General features: G+C 40.0%; 2 protein-coding genes across 10 annotated transcripts in view; one reads left to right on the plus strand and one right to left on the minus strand.

Moving 5' to 3' along the window:
- The window catches only part of trim37 (tripartite motif containing 37), a 317,829-nt gene that overhangs the window by 196,605 nt on the left and 98,082 nt on the right, over positions 1–23,142 (minus strand). The window lies entirely within an intron of this gene.
- On the plus strand, positions 204–1,905 carry LOC147798005 (uncharacterized). Its single transcript, XM_087140618.1, has 2 exons — positions 204–1,368; positions 1,821–1,905. Exons 1-2 carry the CDS (start codon positions 342–344, stop codon positions 1,886–1,888), a joined length of 1,095 nt encoding a protein of 364 aa, XP_086996744.1. The 5' UTR covers positions 204–341; the 3' UTR covers positions 1,889–1,905.

A 23,142-nucleotide genomic window follows, 5' to 3' on the forward strand; every position in this document is an offset into this window, starting at 1 on the left:
GTCCACTATTGTAAGAGATAAGTCTGCTTATCGTTTAGCCTTTTATTCAAAAGTGCCAGCACCTACAAAGTATGAATAATTCCTGTTTCAAGTCAGGCTAGGTCCCATCAAGGATATGACTTTAATATCTGTTACCTATTTATTTTTTTTAATTATAGGTACAAGAACACAGATCGGAAGGCAAAGTACAGAACAGTGTGGCATCTAATGGAGAAGCTGGTCCATCGACATCATGGGCTGCAGGACAATCAGAAGATCAAAGCTCTTCTACTTCAGATTTTGAGTTACAGTTTGTCGATTTAGGCACACCTTCTATTCAGATCAAGACAGATCTTTGGGGCATGACTGAAGAGGTTGTTCAGGATTCTCCAGTGGCTGCTGATGATACTCAGAATCAGCATTTTGTTATTTCAGATGGGGAACTTGACGTCGATCCACTAGATATAATAATTGACGAAGTCGTTGCCCCAGACCCTACTCATGCACCCCATGATGACCTGGTGAGCAGCGAGGGTGACAACATTGTGCCTGTAATGGTCGGTACTGGTTATCAGGAAGAAGTCTCCACCGTGGAAACTATTTGTGTGCACAGAGGACACGTTCTGAGAGAAATGATAGACTACTACAAACATCACGACGTCAAGACCAGAGTTGAGATAAAGATGATTCTTCCAAATGGGTCTGAGGAGGCCGGGGAGGATAATGGTGGTGTTTTCAGAGATGCAGTCACTGAATTTTGGGAGGAATTCTATGAACAGTATACAGTTGGTGAGACATTGAAAGTCCCGGCAATAAGACATAACGTGTCTCAAGCTGACTGGGAAGCATGTGTAAAAGTACTGGTAGTAGGATATCGTCAGGAAAGATATTTCCCTGCTCAGTTGGCTAGGCCCTTCATAGAGTCATTCATGGAGAATGAAGTTTCTGAGGACACACTAGTAGATGCATATTTGGATTTTATACCAGTTATCGAGCAGGAGGTTTTGCTTAGAGGAATGAGCAGCTTTGAGAGCATTGAAGAGGATGAGTTGAACGACATTCTAGAGGCACATGAAGTCCGCGTTCAGGTTACCGAGAAGAACTTAAAAACTGTAATTAATGAAGTTGCCCACAAAGAGATAATCCAGGCCCCTGCCTATGTCGCAAATTGCTGGCGTGAGGTCTTCGTACAGGAGCTTAAGCCACAGATAAAAAATGGTCTGGCCTCTGTATATTCAGACATACTGCCCACGACCGAGCGTGTTCTGAAAATTATCGAGTTTCCGGACGACATGAATGCTGCTCAGAAGGCTACTTCGCAACTTCTACGGAGACACATCAAGAGCCTATCGACAGAAAAGCTTGCCCAGTTCCTGAGATTCACAACAGGTAAATATACTGCTCTCAGATCGTCACCTTGATCGGTTTTTCAAACCCGTATGCAAACCTGAGAATTTCATGGTTTCTGACTATAGCAAACGAACAAAGTTAATTGACAGTTAATTTGGGACACAACCAACAAAGGCTAAATTGCTCATGGGTACAAAGTTGGTACAGTATTCCGGAGATCACCGGTTCGAATCCCGCTTCAGTCAATATATATTTGTTCACTTGTGAAAGATACAACATTTAATCTGATGTTGCATGCATTTTTTAAACTGTGCATGCTCTACAGCTCCCTGAAAATGTCTGTTCCATATAATAGGAAAAAATAAATCGGAGGTCGGCTTCTGTCTCTACATTTGAAGGATCAGTTATATAAAGGAATCAAATTAAAGGCAAATACTTTATGGATATGCACCCTCACGTGCGCGAAACAATACTTCTATTTTTCCCCACAGGATCCAACTTGCTACTTGGCAAGACCATCGGTGTCAGATTTGTCGTCCAGACTGAGTTTACTAGATGACCTATACCACATACTTGTGGCTCCATACTCGAGTTGTCCTACGATTTTAAGAATTATATGGACTTTAGGTCAGAATTCAACGGCGTGCTCGATTCAAACATATGGGTCATGGATATTGTATAGACATAGAAGTGGAACTTTTAGGTGGAACGTCAAAAGTAGATATTTCCAAGCTTTTTCTTTCCATTCAGTTTTTGTAAATTACTCGTCTTGGTATTTTAGAAACTTTTTAATGTAGCATTTCTGTTACTTTTTGAAACATGATAGTTTTTGCTTTGTGCACGTTTACCACAATGCACGAGTATTCTTTTTCTTTCTCAGTATAAGATACCATCAACGTGCAAAATTTTCAACAAATTATGTGTTTCAGACACGGATTCCATGGGTTATTGTTTCAAACTGTTCTAATCATTAGCTTTGAAACGATGTATTGTTCAGGCGGACTGCACTCTCCACTAAAACCAGCGGGGGAGGGGGGCGGGGTAATCAAATCAATTTTTTCGTCAAATAGGTGGTGAAACTCTGAAAGACTGTTTTCAGGAAATTTTGTATGGTAACTTCAGTGTGAGACATCACAATTGGACATTGACAACGGGACACTTTTGCATTTATCTATTTACCCTTCTCTTTTTGTTCATGCATTTGCTCTAGGAATGTACTGTGTGGTAAAGTTTCTTTTACTTGATATTTATTTTTTTATAAATCATTTTTGATCCATTGCATCATTCTGTGGAAAAGTGATAAAGGCACCGAATTAGCATGACACACACTCAACAAGCTGTGCCTGTTCATATACCTGTTCAATGTTTCAGAAGTTAAGTAGTTATAGTTATTCAGTTGCGTTATAGTTTTACTGAAAACAATTGTTATGGTCGTTAATTTAATTATGATGGTGACGAGAATAAATTAAGCTATAGCCAATTTGATTTGGGCAATATTAGATCAACCCTATAGTATATCTAGCGTATCTGAAATACAGTGTTTATTTAAGAAGACCACACCTCGATATTACTGGATGTTCTGGAATTGCTCTGCAGATCAAGGTAGTACATGATGGTCATTCAATTTCCCAAAATGAGTTCAACTTTCAACCGTTGAGTTTTACACCAACAGTATTGGATTCTGTATGCATAAAATGAAGAAATGCAGGTTGACATTTATTGTGGACATTGAGAGCACAAACCTCCTAAATTTTTAGAGCAGCAACAAATACTTTTAGTTACATTCATTATTTATTTTTTTATTCATGTTGTTACCCTTTGGGGATTATTTGCTGATGGCAATAAAAAGTTGCGTTACAGTTAATTCGTTGACATATATTCACATTATTAGCAAAGACATGACTTGCAGGAACTGAGGAAGACCACCAATGACCAAAGAAAAAGAAACCGGATTTCCAAGTTGTGTCTGTTATTTGTTAATGCTTTATGTGATTGAAGAGTTCTGCTTGACTGTTCTTCAGTGGTGTCTTCAAAAGAAAATATAAAATAAGAGTTGAAGAATACTTAATGTGGAGGCCTTATATCATTTTGTTTCCAGTCCATTTTGTTCATGATATACAAAACACATTCAAGTAAGCATCAGGAGGCTTTATTGTTTTCACAATGAATACTGCTCAGCAGGCTAACCTCACGGTAGTTTGACACCTTTTATAAATCTCAACAGAGGTGCTTCACGATGTACAGTCAGGAATGAACAAACCTTAACCTCCCAGGAATCAAATACACATATTTAAGAAGTGAAAATCAGGCTTTTAATTAGCATTCAAATAGTCAAGGAAGGCTTGAGAGTATTTCCTCTGATTGTTTTCACTTTAATTTCAAGTTTATTTTCAAATCTTATTCAGCATCGATGTGCGTGTACAGGATGCCGCGAAGTTGAACATAGGTATCCAGTGCTTCTCCAGTGTGCAATGGATGATGCAAACCTAGTTCTCTAGCAGTGATCGTGCATAGTTCATACATGTCATGTTCACATGGTATGGATTCTCTGAACAGACATTCTTCAGCACATGCAGTAACTTCATTATCTGACACAAGACACAAATAGTCTTGTGTTAGGAACAAGGAGGGAAGGTTATACATAACACATGGCCGTCCACTGGGCGATCTTTTATTCCTCCGAGGTCTGATGAGGTGATTATTCCATGTCTGAATCATGTCATCCACATCATCCTGGTTGGAAAAAAAGATAATGAACTTGTTACTACATGTACTCATATTTAATGGGCACTTATAATTTATAGCAATTAGTATGCCCCCATTGCAAATTATCTGCATTGGCCAGTCGTCAAAACTGACTTTGTTCAAGAATAATTATCATGACTTCTGCAACAATTCAAATTACACTATAATTTGAATGACCACTTACCTGTACTAATGCATGAAACAATATTGAAGTAGGCTAACATCCACAAATGTGCCACTGAATAACCCATCTGCTTCCAACTGAGATAATATCTCGATCCAGAAATTGGAGCATTCCTTTCTGAAGAAAGACCACCAGTACTCGATTCTCTGGTTGCTGGTGCTTGCTCCCTGTATCATGCTCGACTGGCCCGGTCCCATTACGCCTCAGAAAGCGTTGGAACCTCCCCACGTGGGTATTGTCAGTTCCAAAGTCACTTCCCAAACCCGGGGACAGCCGCCCAAGGCTTTTATAGTTTCAAGGTAGTAACCGCCAATGATTCTAGGGTCATTGCTTGTTTTGTAAACTTTGATCCATAACACGAGACGTGAGAAGCCGTCTATGCAGCCATTTATACAAAATCCAAACCGTTTCAACTTGTCATATGAATCGAGGTGCCAAATGTAATTGGGCCCTTTCGAGAAGTATGTGCGTCGCTGGAGTCTTCTTCGTCTTCTCTGCTGTACAACATCTGGGTTCAGTACTCGTAAGATCGTCCTCACGTCTTCCTTTTTGCAGCACAGACCTCTATCCTTCAACTTCTGAAACACCCACCTGTATCCATGCAGCTGACCAGACTGTTTCAACTGACTGTGGATAAAGTCAACGACTTCCCCTATGGCACTATATCCATTTCTTCGAAATAGGCCATTTGCTTTAAGGATGCATTTTTAAATGTCTCAGTGACAGGAATATCCTGTGCTCTGAACACAATGCAGAAACAATATCTTTGTATAACATTCCCATGTTGTGATACAGATGGATCAGATTATCTCTATCCTCCTTGTCCATTCATCTACAAACAGATGACACAATTAAAACAAAATTACTTGGCCTCGTTGTTTTGAACGGTAATTGTGTACGAGAGCACACCGTTCCTATATTAGCATTCGAAACATTTTTTTATGAGGGCACGTTATACAAGAATTTAAAACATGTCACTAACCAAGACCACAACTCAACAAACCTCCTCTTGTTAAAATATATTCTAAGTTTCTAGAAATTTGAACACTGTTTTCATTGGCAAAAACTGTAGTATTCCCATCGTCAACGATGTGCTCGATCCTGAAAACCAGAGCCTTTTCAACCGACATAGATTTTCTGCATACATATACGCAGTGACATACCCTAAAAATCATACCTTAAGTTAAGGATCAGGTCTTGTTCGTAGCTCTGTTAAGCCTAAAGTGTTCCTCTGTGTGGTACCAGGGGCTCTAAATTCCACTTAGAAAACCCAACAAGATGGTAATATGCATAAAACCGGACGTTAAAAAGGAATCTTATCTTACAGATGTGTCCTGTCTCACTTGACCGAAACGATTTCGTGTGAACGAAATGATTTTGTGTGAACGAAATAAATTATTTCGAGTAGACGAAACGATTGCGTGCAAACGAAATGATTTCGAGCGCACGAAATAAATTATTTTGAGCGCACGAAATAAATGATTTCGTGCAAACGAAATGATTCCGAGCAAACGAAATGATTTCGTAGGCCCTACACATTATATAAATTATTTTGTGCGAACGAAATGATTTCATGCGAACAAAATGATTTTGAGCGCACGAAATAAATTATTTTGAGCGCACGAAATAAACGATTTTGTGCAAACAAAATGATTTTGAGCAATCGAAATGATTTCGTACACATGAAATAATTCATTTCGTGCGTACGAAATGAATTCGTGCGAACAAAATGATTTTGTGCACACGAAAAAATTTTTGAAATTTTATTCTGTTACAGAGTTTGTTTTCGTCGGAAGTCCCTTTAGGGGCTCCGTATGAAGCAGCTAAAAAGAAAAAAAGGAAAAAAAATTAGCAAAAACAAAGCTGTTTCGCTGAAACACTGAAACAGTTAAAAATCAGATAAATATACAAGAGGTACAATGAGACTAAAGAATAAAGAATAATTGAAAGTACAGAATACAAACAGTACTAAGGTTAAATTAAAATTATCAAGTTTGTGTTCAAAAGTAATCAATCATGGGTTATGCATGTGTGACCCAGACTCGCATTCACTAGTATACATGTACACGGGCCGTATACATGTATAGAGCAAATGACGTAAGGTGGCCCAGTAGAATATACATGTACATGTAACTCCTGTACATGTGGATGCCTCAAAAAGTGGACAGATTAAGGCAGAGGCATAAGCCTGGACAAGAAACGTCACCACACTGTAAAGAAAAAGAATCGGTCAAACAGTGTTGGGCTTTCGTTATTTGTGCAACCTTGGTTAAAGTTGCCGACATTGGGTAAAATATCAACCAAAAGTTGACCAACCTTTTCACAGTGCAGTTGTACTCGGATAAGTTAAAGAATTATTATTGAATGAATTTATTAAGCGCAAATTCAATTCAAAAATAAAATGAATGGGCGTTTCTGTATTGGATGGATTGACGGAGCCGAATGTGAAGCCAGAAATGAAGCTGGAAGTCGGAAGTGGAGATGGTTACAAATCTGGGTGAGGATCCGGATGGAGATCCTCACGCTAGGATTCAGGTTAAGGGCAGTTGCCGGGAGGTTGACTTGAGGCGGCTGACTAAAGTGGACAGCATCTCCAAGGGAACAGACCGCCGTCATCAAATGAGATGAAGAAATACATGCATCTTGCTTAGGTGTAGAGCAAGATTTTTAATTTGAACCCCGCGGAAGACGATTAGTGTGCATGCTTCTTATGTGCAGGTGATCAAGCCCTAAAACCTGAAGGAAGAACCTTAAAACCCGCAACATCAGCAGAATGTCCAGAATGCAGGTCGTGATAGGCTGAAGTGGGCCGAGGCACTGGGAAGCTGTGACAGAAGCACCCTGGTTGGATAGCCCTAGCCGGTAGCCAGAAGCTGTGGTGATGAAATGTAGTTTTATTCGGTTGGGTGATCAACTGCCCGCATTCTTCCACGAGTATCGTACAATGGTTACATAACCTCCTTTCAATGTAGCTCTATATGAGAGTGCTACACTAGATTTCCCACTTCAGGTTATCGTGGTCCGGCTTTCCCTCCCGCCCACCCTATGTGTACGCTTTATAGTTTTCTTTTACTCATTGTTTAAATCTCTTCTATTCACAGGCATGCCGAACCTCTGCTTCAGTTGTGGAATGCAAGGCCACCAGGCCTGGTACTGCCTGTTTTTCACAAATCCTTCGTTTGGCAACAAAATCAAACCCAGAGCCTCACCAAGCCCCTCTGTTGGTTATTACAACTTCCATCCCAGAAGCGAACCCTGGAGGATGCCTACCAGTAATGGTACATCCTGCCCGGTCCACGGCCAGAATCGGCTACTTCCTCCGGCAGTTTCGGTTCAGCTTCCAGTACAGCAGTCGCCCCTGAATGAGCTACAGCTCAATAGTCGTGGAATTCTAGAGTATCAGGATTTAACAGATAGATTCAGAGATGTTTTCCAGGTAAATTGCGATTACAGTACTGTCGAAACCGATTGACTAACATGCTGTCTTTGGTCAATCTAAGGAAAGCTAAAAAAACACAGTGCCTTTTGGTCCAATATCGTTAGTTCACAGTTCATAATGTCCATAATCAACCAGGGCTATCGAATTCCTTTCACAGATATTCCTCCTCCTATGACCTTTAAAAATAATCTTTCAGCCTTTAATGAATATTCATTCGTCATGAATTCTATTTTAGAACTTTTGTCATTAGGGTGTAATAATGAAGTTGCATATCCACCTTATGCTATTAGTCCTTTATCGGTCTCTATACAAACAACGGGAGAAAAGAGGGTAATACTCGATCTAAGTACTTAGTTAAGCAACATTTCAAAATGCATGATAGGAAAGTGGCGATGCAATATTTATCCAATGGAGCTTTTATGTTTACCTTTGATTTAAAGTCTGGTTATCATCATATAGATATTTCACCAGAATTTCATAAATACTTGGGATTTTCTTGTAATATCAACGGTGTAACTAGATATTTTGAATTTAACGTTCTCCCTTTTGGCCTTACTTCTGCTCCTTTGATTTTCACCAAAGCTCTAAAACCTCTTGTTACACACTGGCGATCCGCCGGCATATTTATTGCATTGCATTTGGATGATGGGTTTGTGGTAGTTTCACGAAACTATACTGAACCAGAAGCAGATCTTGACATAGCCAAACAAATCTCCAAACATGTTCTTGTTGATCTAATGAGAGCAGGCTTTACTTACAATATAAATAAATCCAAGTGGGATCCATCAACAAATGTAGAATGGTTAGGAATGATCTGGGACACATCATTGGGCACTCTGAAAGTTTCTGAGAGGAGGATACAAAAGATTTCTGATATGATTTCAGAAATCTTATCACTAGGTTGATGACGAGAAATTGTCAAATAGCAATAGCTCGGGGTACACATGAAGATGAGATTATTTGATTGGATGATTAGTGCTGATCTGACACTTGTTTTGGAAAGTTCATGTAGGTAGTCTCAGCGTTAGATGCAGAAATTAGTTTGTTGTGACGCGAGTAATCTGGGGTCAGGTGCCATAGTATGAACTGACATTTACATAGCTCAAAAATTATGGACCGAGGAGGTATCTCTTAAATCATTGACATGGCGAGAGTTGAATACGATCTTATTTGCAATAAACTCCTTTATACCTCTGGTCCAAAATTCCAAACTAAAAGTTTTTACAGATTCACAGTCTGCTGCTTATATCATCGAGGTAGGCAGCATGAAAAACAAACTACAGTGTTTATCCCAACAGATTTTCCAATGTTGCCTAAGTAACAGCATTTTATTGGAGGTACAATGGATACCGAGAAAGGACAATGAACAAGCAGATTTTATTAGCCGACTAACAGACACCGATGACTGGACTTGATCTTTCATTGTTATTTTCATTTGGGTTGCAAAGTTTTATGATGTGAAATGGCCCATGGAAATCAAAATGAAAAGGACAGGTTTTGGCGATTCGTCGAGTGCGGTTGCACACGGTGCATGGAGATGTCTCGTGGCATGCATGGTGCTATCTTGTATGTGCGAGTCTGCGTTCCACATATCATCGTTCTAATTTGGTGGTGTAAACCCTTGCTCGAAGAGCTACTTGTGCATGTGTACATGTAGATTTCTATTCTTCAAAATAAGAACAAATTTTGCCAAATTTGTTTAATTTGATGCAGAAATGTACCAGACAAGAGTGAAGAAAATTAACACCGAGATGAGAGAGCACAGCAGAAGAACATTCAAGAGTGGCTGAAATTTATCAGCCAGAAATAAATCAGACATGGAGACTTGTGTCCAGAATAATGATGCATTGTGTCTGTATTTAGAGGTATATTTGCTGAAAACATCCCTTAACCCCTTGACGTCGGGACTTTTTTCTGAAAGCCGACTCCGAGAATTCCAGCCTTGCTTCACCACGAAGGCCACTGCCAAACCGCAAATTCTTGGTTTGTGGCCCTGTGTGCTCTGCACGCTTTGATTTATCACAATGAAAAGGCTCATTGTTCAGTGGTATGCGGCTCTACTCACGCTTCCACATTCCCGTCGCCTCTTTTCAAAGTGGGGACTATTGTGAAGCTGGCGATCATGATGCAAAATCGGCCTTTTCATTTCTTGGCAACACACAAAGGCCAATTATCTTATATACAAGACCCAGGGTATGCCTTCTTTCACCGTGTTCGCTTGAGCGTGGGCCAAGAATAATAGCTGAAAAGCGGGCTAAGGGATCTCAATATTTACAGCAGCTCTTACCGCTTCCCAGTGAGAAGGGGTTAAAGAAATATTTGTGCAATTCATTGAACCCCTTGAAATCAACAGAAATGAGCAGGATGTTTGTTATGTAATTATTGACAAGCCCCATTTGGAGTTTTTAAATTGTTTATTTCTGAAAATTGTTTATTTCTTTTGTCTTTTGTCTATTAAAACCTTCAGAGATTGATTTTGTGTGTTTTTAAAATAAAATAGCTCTTATACTTTTTTGTGATAGGCAGTAAACATATCGATTGGAGCTTTTATCGGGGACTAATAATTCTTATATAAAAACCTTCACGGTGCGATTGCTACCAAATCAAAGAAGAAAGCAACTCTCACAAATATGCATGTACAATGATGCTGGATTTTAAATAGGGAATTACCATTGGTGGCATGGGTACCGTATTAAAAAATGCAACCCATAAAGGCCATATATTGCAATTGCCATTTTGCAAAGCCATTTTGCACTGTACCTGACGCAAAGTTTTCAAAATTTCAATGCTTTCAGAAAAACCACTTAACTGAAACTCCTGTTTTCTAAAGTGGAGCCTAGTCAAACTAGGCCTTAATCGCACCAGTAATTATGCAGAACCTAGTTTTGTGTCATGCACATTTTGTTTGGCCTTTTAAGGCCTGTATTGTTTGGCCTGTATTAAGATCGCCATCACAGCTATCGAGAGCTAGGCCATGGCTCATTCCCAAGACAGGACAGAGGGAACTGGGCACCTGTGGTTTGCCACGTAGACCAATGAGACTTATTCGAGCTACCGGGCTGGAGGGGTTCATTTTTATTATTGGGTGACTGTTGTCAGAAACATGTGCCAAGCATGATCAAATGGCTGCTCAAAGGGGTGGGATTTCAGAGGTTGCCAGGCAATAGTATTGTCAAGGTAATTGTCAGCAATATGTTTAGGGCCTGTAATGCATACCAACTTCCCAGAGGTATCTGAAACACACATTTAATTATTTGTCCGTCCCTAATCTTTCAGATTCTTTTCATTTTTTGTGGGTTAACCAGTTACTTTTTTATTATTCCCACAAAACAAGATCACCCCCCCAATAGTGATATTTCTCAACTCCGCTTTCAGCCATTGCTCATGTGGCAACTCTCTACTTTCTCAGTCACTTCATACTGAGTTGAATGTCTCCTTTTCCTTGCGTATTTTAATCAATTGAGGGCACCACCGTATTTTCTGTTCCTGCCATGGTCACGTAACAGTCGAACCTTTCGCCAATGGGATTGCCCAAGCACTGACACGGCCGCATACGCGTACGTGTCGTTGCTATGTCTGGTTCTCGCGGAGACGGACGTCTTCAACAAAGCTGTCCCCAAAAAACAACCAATTTTTACCAAAATCTGAATAACAGCCACATTCCCAGAAGGTATTTGGAGAAAAGACCATGCAGACTCCGTTCCTAGAGAGACGAGGATCTGTTTAAAGTTGAGGTAAAGTCTAAAATAGTCATTTAATTAGTATTAATTATCATTTCAGTTTAGAAAATCAAACACCTGTGCGATCACGCGGGGTGTACCATTTTTATGCAGGTATGTTGCATGGAAAATGTCACGTCATGACGTGACATAAGACTACTATGTTTTCTGCAAAGACAAATGAACGAGGTAGGCCTAGTTTAGGTATTTATGAGAGAATCAGTTCTGGTTGCTGCTGCTTTACTCCACTGGGTCATGGTCGTTAGTATTTTTAAAGACATTTGAACTCTTGACTTTAATTGCCATCAGATCACAAATGTAGAGTCAAAGCCTGGGGTCTAGCGTTATTTTAGGCCAGTGCCCAAGGCCCAACTGTTCTTCAATCTGGGGATGTTTTTTTAATTTGCTGTTTTTGTAAATGTTTACCGTGGCTATTCTTTTTTTGTACTGTAGATTCTTCGACAGCGAGGTTCAGAGGTTTATGTAACCTACCCAGAATGGTGCAGGTGTTATAATGAATGGCTCTCAAGGGACAAAATCATCATGAATTGTCATCCTGCAACTGATGATTCAGCGAAGACTCCACCTAAGTCCAGCCAGTTTCTTACTCATCTGTTGTTGACAGATATCAAACGTGCTTTGAAAAATGGGAGAAAAGAAACTCCTCATGTAACGATCAGGAGAGACGCACAGAGAGAGAACTTTGATGCAGTGTTTGGTGTAAGGGAACCATTGACAAAGAGACATATCCAGGAGAACAGTGAACAGTGGCCAATATTTGGAGACCAGTGGATGCAAACACTTGATGAGTTTGGAAACTGCTCTTACGTCATTCCTGGCACCTTATTTGTGTCAAACCAGAAACATTGTTCCATTCCAGAATTTGATTCTGATGGAAGAGAAGGCTTCATTAATCCAGGGACTTACATTTTGCTGAGCTCCGTGAGAGGAGACCCTACCATTAACAATACAAGACAAGTAAGCATCTGTGGCAAGCCTAGTTTACCATTGTAATGGAACATCAATGCCTGCTCACCCTGTGAGCACCTTTGTAGGTGTGGATATTTGTCTGATTATCAACTTTCTTAAAGAAAGTTTTCCGGGTAAAATTCAAAGGAGCCTAACATCTGAAATATTCTTACTATTGTGCCAGCAATACAACTTGTCTGTGACATTAACCCACGTTTAGAACGCCAGATACGTGTAAAACTCTCTCGACTTTTGGCTACATTGAACATTTCAAAAAAGGGAGGAGGTCAGCGAAAAGCATTTGAGAAGTGGATTTTGAAACATAAATACTGGAACTTAAAAATTCTGAATAGTGAAATTGTTTACAAACTTGATAATGTTGTTGGGGAACTTAGCAAACACAATCAGAAATACAGTGACAGAAGGATCAGAATATTTGCTACCCAACAGATCCTTGCAAAGTACAAGAATAAGTCAAAATATAGTCGAGCCCATCAATTTAGACTAAAAGCTAAGCTTTCTGATCACTGTGCTGGTGCCCTACAATTTGTTGATTTCTGTGGCTTAGCAGCTGAAACATTAACTGTTAAACATAAGATTTCAGGAGAGTTACAGACCTTAAATTTAAACCACAGCAAAGGTTCAACTGAGCTCATTAACAAGATCCTATTCGTTAAGGATAAATTTGGAATTTCTGATCAAGCATACCAGTCTCTGGCTTCAGCTAGTCAGGGACTTCCATCTTTGTACAGGTTAAGACAGCACATCAATAAAATTCCTGTCAATGTATTAAAAGTTTAATTCAAACAAAGGTAAAAGAGTTGCATAGAAGAGTGATATTACAAAGAGGAGAAATCCACATTAAACTTTTTCAGGTGACGGCACGTGGGTTGGAAAGAATATACATATTGTAAACTTCGTGTTTTCTGTGATTGAAGAAGGTAGAAGAGCTTCAACGGCAAGTGGAAATTACTTGGTATCAGTTTTCAAAGATAGTGAAGGTCTCCTTGTCAGAACATTTGATAGATGTACGAAAAGCCATAGAAGATCTGAAGCAGGTTTACATTGACGGTGTGACTTACAACATAAATTATTGCTAGGAGGTGATTACAAATTCTTGCTGTGTTGTTGTGGTATTGATGCAGCTTCTTGTAAATACTCATGTTTGTATTGCAAATGCCCCTCAAACCAGTTTCACAAAGTAAGTGAAAAGTGGTCAATGACAGACAAGAACGAGGGTTGCAGAACGATTGAAGAAATTCAGAAGTGTGCACTACTTCCCAAAACTGGCAAAAAATTCAACTGCTCTTATAGCCCAATCTTTCTCTCAGTTCCTATCGAAAACGTTGTGGTTGACACATTGCACGTTTTTGAGAATAACAGATGTATTATTCAACCGCCTTATTCTTGAGTTGAGAAAGGCTGATGAAATAGCTAAAAACACTCTCAGTGTTTTTGATCGTCTGAAGCATAAAAACTGTGCGAAGTTGGAGACTTTTCTGTCAGAGATTGGAATCACAGGATTCTCGTTCCATGTTGGACAAGCGTCCAAAAAATTAAAATGGCGTACACTGACTGGCTCGGAGAAGATACTCTTGTGTGAGAACATCAAAATCGATCAATTTCTGTGTGATTTACCTCATCTGTTGAGTAAAACAGAAAGGATACAGGTTATTTGGGATGAGTTGTACGACTTGATTTCATCACTCAGGAGTGAAGAACATGGATTATTCACTACGATGAAGTCTGTAGATTTGAAGACAGGTGTAGAAAATGGCTTGAGCTCTTCACTGAAGTATACCAAACCACCAATGTTACTCCATATATGCATTCTTGTCAACATGTTCCTGAAATGCTCAAGAAGTACGGTTCAATTTCTAACTTCACTCAGCAGGGCCTAGAAAAACTGAAAGACATCACAACAAACTGTACTTCAGAAGCACAAACCATCAAAAAAAGGATGCCCTGCTTCAGCTACTGCACAAAAGAAGCCGCAGTGAAATCGCTGAAAATTTGTAATTTGAAGTTACAACATTTCTCTGGGAAAAACTGCTTGTTTAGGCAAAAGACAGAACTATTGATAACTTAAAGAATGAAGAATGTTTTGGATTTTTAGACAAAAGCTGTTTGGCAAAATTATCCATACATGTATCTTTGAGAATTTATATTGTTGATAGTGAACTTGTTGCAATGAAAACAGTTACTTGCAGTAGCAGTACAGTACAATTTTTTATAATAGTTCTCAGAAATGGAGTGTATTGTCACTGAGGTCACAGTGTATTAAATCAGTATTTCCACGGGCATGTTGAATTTAAATAAAATTAAATTTACTGTTTCACATGTAGCTAGACTTTTCATAAAGTCCGACATGTCATGTGACGGCCTTTTTAAAAGAATTTTACAGATAAACGTGGATTATGCAGGACACTAACTTTGTCACCGAGTTTAATTAGGTTCAAATTTACATTAAATGAATTTGGTGTCATGGAGTGGAATAAATTGAATGTTATAAATTGGAATAAATTGAAGTCCAAGTGTGTTAGATCCACCTGTTTTATCATTCACTGTGCCTTTTCATTTTGCAAATATAGGGAAATAAGCTTGTCATGTTGAAATACATGTCATGTATACAGTACAGTACGTGTACATGTACAGTACACGTATACAAATGTACATGTCTGTTACATACCGCACTTTGAGGATGTGCGACTTGTCAAATGCGCCCCTAATCAATAATGGTACAGCCTGCACTACCATATAAGGGCATCGGTTTTCCCGCGAGTACAGCTACCTCTAGTCATGTGATGAAAATTTTCAATTCAACATTTATGTGCATAATATATAAATATTAATGACTTTTGAATATTCAATATTCAAGATCTGGAAATAAATATTCATTATTCGAGTGAACAACTTGTCTACGTAAAATTGTACGCATGTTCGGGGCATGCAAAGACAAGGCCCGCGTGTGGAGAAATCGCGCGTCACTGACCAAGCATGGGATTTCGGCAAATGCTGTTTCTCCATTTGGGGGCGCTAATGTACGTGTATAAAATTGTCAAAAATATCAATCTTAATCATGTACAACTGATGTATTTTCAAATACCGAGTGAACAACTCGGGCATGGAATTTGCACGCAATACTTTTGAAGCAAGATAAAAACTGATCACCTATTTTACCATTCAATTTCGCACGCCTTTCTAATGACGAATGCTGGTGGCGCTCTTGCATGAGACATTGAACTCAATATGTAGGGTCATATTTTCAGCTCTGTTTTTTAGCACTCTGCTCTTGGGAGTTGAACTTGGCAAAGATTTACACAGTCTCATCACTTTTAGGGGCCAAACTGCCTGATTTTTTAACTGATACCGCGGGGGCACTTTTAATGCTAAGCTAGCCACTGTTCTACACTGCGCTAGCTTTGCATGTGCTGGCTTGCTTCCTTCACAATGTTGCTTTGTAGTCAGCTCCCCTGTGATCTGTACCCGACAATCTATACAGGACGAGCATTGGTACAGGAACAAGACCTTAGGGAGCGATCCAGAAGGGGGCCCGAGGGTTTTGCGCAGTAAATCTCAAGGTTTTTTGAGGTTCGGCTGTATGAATGGCTCTTGAATATACATGCATAATCCTTGAGCTGCAGGTCAACTTCACACGCATGAATGGTCGCAGGATGAAGATTTTGGCGTGGGGAACAATAGAGCCAAAGCAGGCAATGACGGATGGTGACTGCTATTAGGGATTAAAAGATTAAAGGTGTTCACTCATCTTGGGAAGGCAGGTATCTAATTATATGTAGACATTTGCATTTCGTTTTTAGTTGTACCAATACTTCAATAATTGTATGTTGGAGTTCGTAAATGCAAGAAATTCGTTTGATACTATCCTATCTTTCTTTATTTTGCAGGCACTTCGTCGAGGACTGAGATGACACTTCAAATCTGTCTGATCGCTAGCTTTTGCTATTATTGAGAAAACTCACTGGTAAATAAAAGTGGGAGAAATAAACAAGTCATTTCGTCTGAAATCAAATCCACATGGAATTATAATTGTATTCACTGTTTTTTCATCACAACATTTACAAGAGTAATTAAGTAGCTTATTTTCTGAAGAAAATCTTATCAAACCCTAGCACTTCCATCTTGCAAATTACACAGGTGTCATAATTATATTCTGTCATATGGCTCAACCAATTTTCGGAAAATCACTGGTAAAAAAGAGTGGTGAGAAATATACAACAGACAAGCCATTTCGTATAACATGAAATCTACATGGAATTATAATAATTGCATTCACTTTCATTTCATAACATATTTACAAGTGTAATCATGTAGCTTATTTTCTGAAGAAACTCGTATCAAAACTCTAACACTTCGAGCTTGCAAAATAATTCAATATGGGAATTTTGCATCCCTGGTTGATGTTTAAATTTCCGTTAATTTTCATTTATTATAATTTTCATTTAGAATGCCGGATTTACGTAATGCCAAAACTTCTTTTGTTGGATTGTGAGGGGCAAAGATTACTGCCGATGCACTCTTTTTTGTTCTTCAAGGACTTAAATATTATTACTGATATACTGCAGGCAGACACAGGCATATTATTTTTGTATTCTAAAACGGGTGCCAGTTGCTTCCTCGTGGAAGCGTTGAGAAATACGCCATGAGCAATGGGCAAAATATCCATTTACAATTATCTTAGCGTTACTTTAAAATCATTGCAGTTTTACTTATTGGTAACTTACCCTAAGCCTTCCATTTTTTGGATCAAATATTAATTTATATTGGGTTCTTTATGAGGACGTAGATTGAAGGCATGGAATCAAAGCGGCAAAAATTGGTAGTCGACCTTGCTTTAAACCTAGTAGTTTCCTTTAGGAATGAAATATGCTCAAGTGTCTCATTTTGTCCTGCTTCGACAAAAAACAGTAGCACCGACAATGTGGGCATTTCCCTAGATCCTTGGCCACCCACGACGGCATTGTCTCCTGTGTCTGGACGTTACACGTTGACTCGGACACTTCAAGGTAAGTCTTATAGTGGCCGATGCCGTTTTCACTGGTTGACTGTTCGGGGAGTAGCAAAATGCCACGGCCGTTCCGAATTTCCTGGATGGCCTTGACTGCTCGCACAGGATGTGCGAGACAGAACCTACAGTCAGGCTCTTCACACTTTACAAATGAGAGTTCTGCGGCCATTTGTAGACATGCTTTATCGCGAACTTCATTTCCTCGTACAGGACCCTGTTTTCAACGTATTTTGCCTTGGATCCCGTGGAGAGAATGGGATGGATGGGATTTTAGTTATTTTTGTTTTAATTATTTTTACACCATATTCGATAGTCACCACTCTTATAGACAATTGGTCTTAATGTTATGATTTTTGTTCTTTACAGCAAAGGGGTCGTCTGCATGGCGGTTAATCAAAAGTGTTCCTCTACCGAGGCTGCCCGATGTGCGCTGACCTGTGGATAATGAGTTCATTATAGTGCAATGAGAGAAACCTCAAAAAACCCAGTGGCCCCGCGAGGTTTACCGTGCAAAACCTCCGGGGCCACTTCTGGATCGGTCCCTTATTCGAAATCTGCGCACCCCACGAGGTCCGCTTTGTTCCAAAATAAAATTTTGCTCACAGTCGTTGTTGGTTGCAAATCCCCGTGACTATGGCAAAATCAAGTCTCCTACCCAAGGTCGCCAAGTATCACCAATATAAGCAACGGTATCACCTAGACTGCAGAGCTTGACACATTTACTTTTATATATTCACTTATCAGCTTATGGGGTAAAGTAGGCCGTGAATTACGGTTAAATCGGACAACCTTAAATAACCTTTAGTGCAATTATTTTCAGAAAAACCTGACTTTTATGGCTAAAGGAAATAATGACGAAAGAAATAAATACCTGTATAAGCTATGGTGGAATTATGAAAAAACCTACTGTACAAGAAACAAAACCAGGCTTAAAGTGAATTCAATGATAATAAAATGGGTCAGAAACATCAGGATAGCGCACTGTTAAAAAATATTCATCACAGTAGAAAGTAACATTCTTAATACCTACATTATGCGGAAAGCTTCCGCCATGATACTTTGGAAGGCCAGTGAAGTTCTTCAATAAAACTTTTTTCCCTCCCCATTACTAAATATATTTTCCAACCCGTATCGTTCTCTCAAAGCGCATGGGAAAAACTATGTCAATTTAAAACTCAATTAAATATAAGAAAGCGGTTTTCGACAGCGTGAAAGCGAAAGAAACATGGGGCTTCAAGAAATGACTCATTTTCAAGAAGTATAGGTGGACGCTAAAGAAGCCAAAAGAATGTTCGAGAAGCCGCATGAACTGCCCAGAAATGCCTGTGGTTTTACGAACCACAAGCTCCCAACATATCGACCACAAAGAGATCGGAGCGGCGGTTAGTCTGCGAACCTCACGAAGTCACTAGTCCGCTGACTCTGCGGACCTGGAAATTTAGCATAACAAAGCCAAATGTTAGATGGTGCAAATAAGCTTGCAGGGTTGGCTGACGATCAGTTGCCAGGGCCAAATTTTGTCCGCGAGCTACGCGGAGCTCATGGACAGTCAATTTTGACAAGAACCCTTAGCCATGGAAGAGGAAGCTGAAGTAGATGACTTGGCCTTGCACTTCTTAGACTTTACCGGTGCTGGGGAGTTGACGGCTAGGACGGTTGGAGGAACAGCCGGGCAGGGGTCCCTTGAAAGGTCGGTCGTATCCTGCAAGGAGCGTCCCAGGTCAGGATCGCTGGCCTCATGACCGGAGTCCCTTGGCAGACCGGAGCTGCAGATGGGGTGTGGCGCACGAAAGCCCTGGCTGCGTAGCAGTCCAAAGGGGTCTACATCACCTGATGCAATGAGAGGCTGAGCAACGTGCTGCATTGCAGACTTGTCCGTGGCAGAAGCGGTGGAGCGTGGCGAACCAGCTGTGGAACCCGTTGCCCGTTTGGAGGGAGTTGACTAGCCCTGCTTCCAAGTGGGCGCTGCCAGGCGGGCAGAAGCCGGTGAGGGACTTGGGGCAGACGGAAGACTGTCGCCCAGTGCACCCTGCTGGGCCATCGGTTGGTAGGGTTGCCCAGGGATGTGTTAGGTAGCAACGCCTGGTGCCCGCAGCATGGAAAAAGAAATGGATCATCATTCTCTGGTCACCGTGACCGAGGGTAGTGTTACGGCATAGCATGCTCAACCCAGTCGGTATGTGTACAGAGCAGTCATCAGTGATCAAGGGCAGTGTTACGGCATAGCACGCTCAGCCTGATCAATTCCAGTAGTGGTCACCAGTGATCAAGGGTATTGTTGCAGCATAGCACGCTGAACACGATCATGTAGATAAAGGTCCCAGGTAGTGTCATTGCATAGCACACTCAACCCCAGCCTATTCAATCCACTGGGTCTCTCCCCATCAAGGCCGTTAATTCGATAACGCAAACCGCACCACAAAGGAGCTGGGCAGCCCGACAAGCCCCGCTCCATGGCCAGACCCATACAGCATTATTATTCCAACACACGCACCACATTGAGAACAAAAGGCTGTCCAGCCCTGTTCAACAGCCATATACAACACACTACAATGGTAGGTCACACCCTAACCTGTAGATAATGCACAGAAAAAAGGGACAGAAAAGAAGAACAAAAATACGAAATACAAGAATAAGCGCTCTTACCAAAAGACGAGAAATTATTCTTTATTCGTAAACAGAAACCACGTCAATTAAAAAACGTGATACTTGAAACTCCGAAAATGCCATAAAGACACGTCCGTAAACGACAGGCGCTGAGAAAAGAAGGACAAACATGGCCAAGGGACGGCAGTGCATTGTGGAGGGTCAAGGGGCAGTATGCATAATCAAGTCTTTTCAATGAATTGTAATAGGCATTGCATATGTAGGCTGGGCAGGGGTATGTGAACACAGGAGACCATAATTTTTGTTCAATTTCCAAAGGTGTTTTGCCTATTACAGCAAGGATTGTATCGTCTGCACACATATCAATTATACCTTCACTGACTGCAGCTGGTATTAAAAGGTATTTACATAAATGGAAAACAAAAGAGGGCCAAGAATAGATCCCTGTGGAACTCCTGTCACAACAAGTTGTAGATTAGACAACTTGTTTTTCAAAGAAACTTTCTGTGAATATCCACACAACAAGCATACCAACTGATCGTGTTCTATGTGCTACCACATGAAACCAATTTACTTAGAAGAATGTTATGATTGACGTATAAAAGGCTTTTCGGAGGTCAATGAAAGCAACAGTCAAGTCTCCAATATCAACATTTCTACTCCACTGAGTAGCCATTCACAAATATTTACACTTTTTAATGCAAAATGCAAAATTGCAAAAAGCCAAAAACAGAACAAAAAGAATGCCTTTTTTGCACAATTGCAAAAAAGCCCCCTCCAAAAGGAACAAAAAGAATGCCTTTTTTGCAACATGTTAAACCCCCCCCCCCCCGAAAATCTAAAGGAAAACAAAAGTTGTTTCTGCAGACTTGCCGAAACAGTTAATGATACTGTTTCATATATAAATTTTGAGTTCTGTACAGATATGCATGGGTTTTGCCCTACTGGGGTCACTAGTCAAAGCTGCACTCTAATTGCTTTGACCGTTGTTGATAATCCAGAAGCTTATACTGAGAGTAGTGTCTTTTGTACAAGTATAAGTGATAATTTTTCAATTCATACAATCAGTAGTTCTGGATACAAAATGAGTGATAGTAGGAGTCAAACTCATAAAAGTATCGGATTGAAGTCATTTGGTAAAATGAATGAATGGGAATTTATTGATAACCTGAGGAGTATTCATTGGTATGTTATTGATGAGATAACTGATGTTGATTGTGCTTTTCACACTTGGTGCACCATGTTTATGGTGCACCAAGTGTGAAAAGAAGAGAATCAGGTGCCATTCTTGAGGTTGGGTTATACCAGATATAATTTTACTGATGACTGAATGTCCATCGGGTAGCTATTGAACCCAACTGTAGTGACTTTCGGAATCAGTGTAAATATTTGTGAAACAAAGTTACTCAGTCATTGCAAAAACAAAAGACTACCTATAATCATAGTCTTCTTTGTGAGTATAAAAAAAACAGTAAAAATGTGGAAGTGCATGAATGAGGTAAATGGGATTTAAGACAGTCACATACAACAAGATTACATTATAATAACTTACTATGTGATGACCCAGGTATAATTTCTGGAAAGTTTAACAATCACCTCATTAATTGTGCACAGGGAGTTACCAAAGAAAAATCTGTTTTTTTTCCGTCTGCGTTCGATTACATATATACCCAAGAGTCTCAATATCAAATAATATTTCATAACTTTCTTTCAGTATAAACGCAAATCACGTGACATCATACAGGAGCAGCTTCTTTGCATAGGTGTTTTCAGTCCATTGACTTTTGTACACATTTTCAAGCCACTATTTTGAACCTTCACAATGTTTGATTGCCATGAAAGTGACAGCAAACAAAGACCCTGATACAAGAATTATTGCAAATAAATAACGTCATGATGATGTCATCATGTGATTTACTATTTATTTCTCAATATTTTTTATGACGTCATGATGACGTCATCACCAAACAGAAACTTCCGAAACAGCTCAGTAGTTGTTCACAACCACGTTCCTCTAATTTGTACTCTTTTCCTTTTTCAGACTTTTTCAGAAATCGGAGCCGTATGGTTTATATGCGTGGCCGGGGTCTCCGAACTTGGACAAAGGAAACAGGGCCCTGTAACAAAAGACCGTACTCTGAACAAAAGACCAGGCTGCTGGGCATTACCGGCATTTTTCACTCTAAAAAGTGGTGATAATCCAGTGTTTTTTGAAACTGTATACCAGGGTTTGGGGCATTGAGAGCAAGCTGATTACCACCGGGGACAAAAGCGCTCCACCACCGCAGCAATGAGCCACACAGCACCGCTGCATGCTAATCTGGCCCCTATTGAAAAGAGGTCAGCAGTGCACTGAGCCAGGTTCGTGAACAAAAGACAGTTGTATAACACCGTACAATCTGGGCTCTGTTTACAAGGCTGCAGGCCTGGCTGAAATACTTGGTCGTCAATGAAGGTCACCTGTCAACTTAGAGTAGTGCCTACAGATTACTTTGTGCGGCTATAAACGACCGTTACATGGAATGATGAATTTTTGAAGGATTTTGAAAGCAGAAAAATGATAGTTATGCCGGCCCAGCATCATCAATGTTGAAAAATGCCCAGGCATGAAGTGGTTAAAGCTGCAGTTTTTGCCATAGGTTTTTAACACGTTTTTCTGCTACGAAATATTACCGATCTTAATAAGAGTACAATAATATACAGTGATTGCAATATCAAACAGCAAGTTCAATATCACACAGCGAAGGCAATATCAAACATTAAATGCACTTCCAATCAATGAAATATATCCATCTAGTTACGATGCAAGAGTCTCAGTTACTCAATGTCCAATGTTCACAGTTTGTTCTCCAGAATTGTTCAATCCTTGGACTGGCAGCAAGTCTATGTTTTCTTGTGGGCCATGCGACGTTCATTTTGTATCTGCAAAAGTTCGTTGATTCCATTGATGCACAGTTCTGGCGAGGGCGCGGATGGATACTGGCAGAAAGTCCTCTGTCCATGGAGTTTTGGACGGTTATGGCGGAGCGATACGGCCAAAGGTCAATCCTCAGAAAAAAATCAATGTGCAGTGTCAATACACTGTGCTGTATGTTAAAAGATTACTTTATGCATCCGCACA

Source organism: Acanthaster planci, linkage group LG09, assembly GCF_054643075.1.
Source record: "Acanthaster planci isolate LZ-2023a linkage group LG09, COTS_SCS, whole genome shotgun sequence".
NCBI lineage: Eukaryota > Metazoa > Echinodermata > Asteroidea > Valvatida > Acanthasteridae > Acanthaster > Acanthaster planci.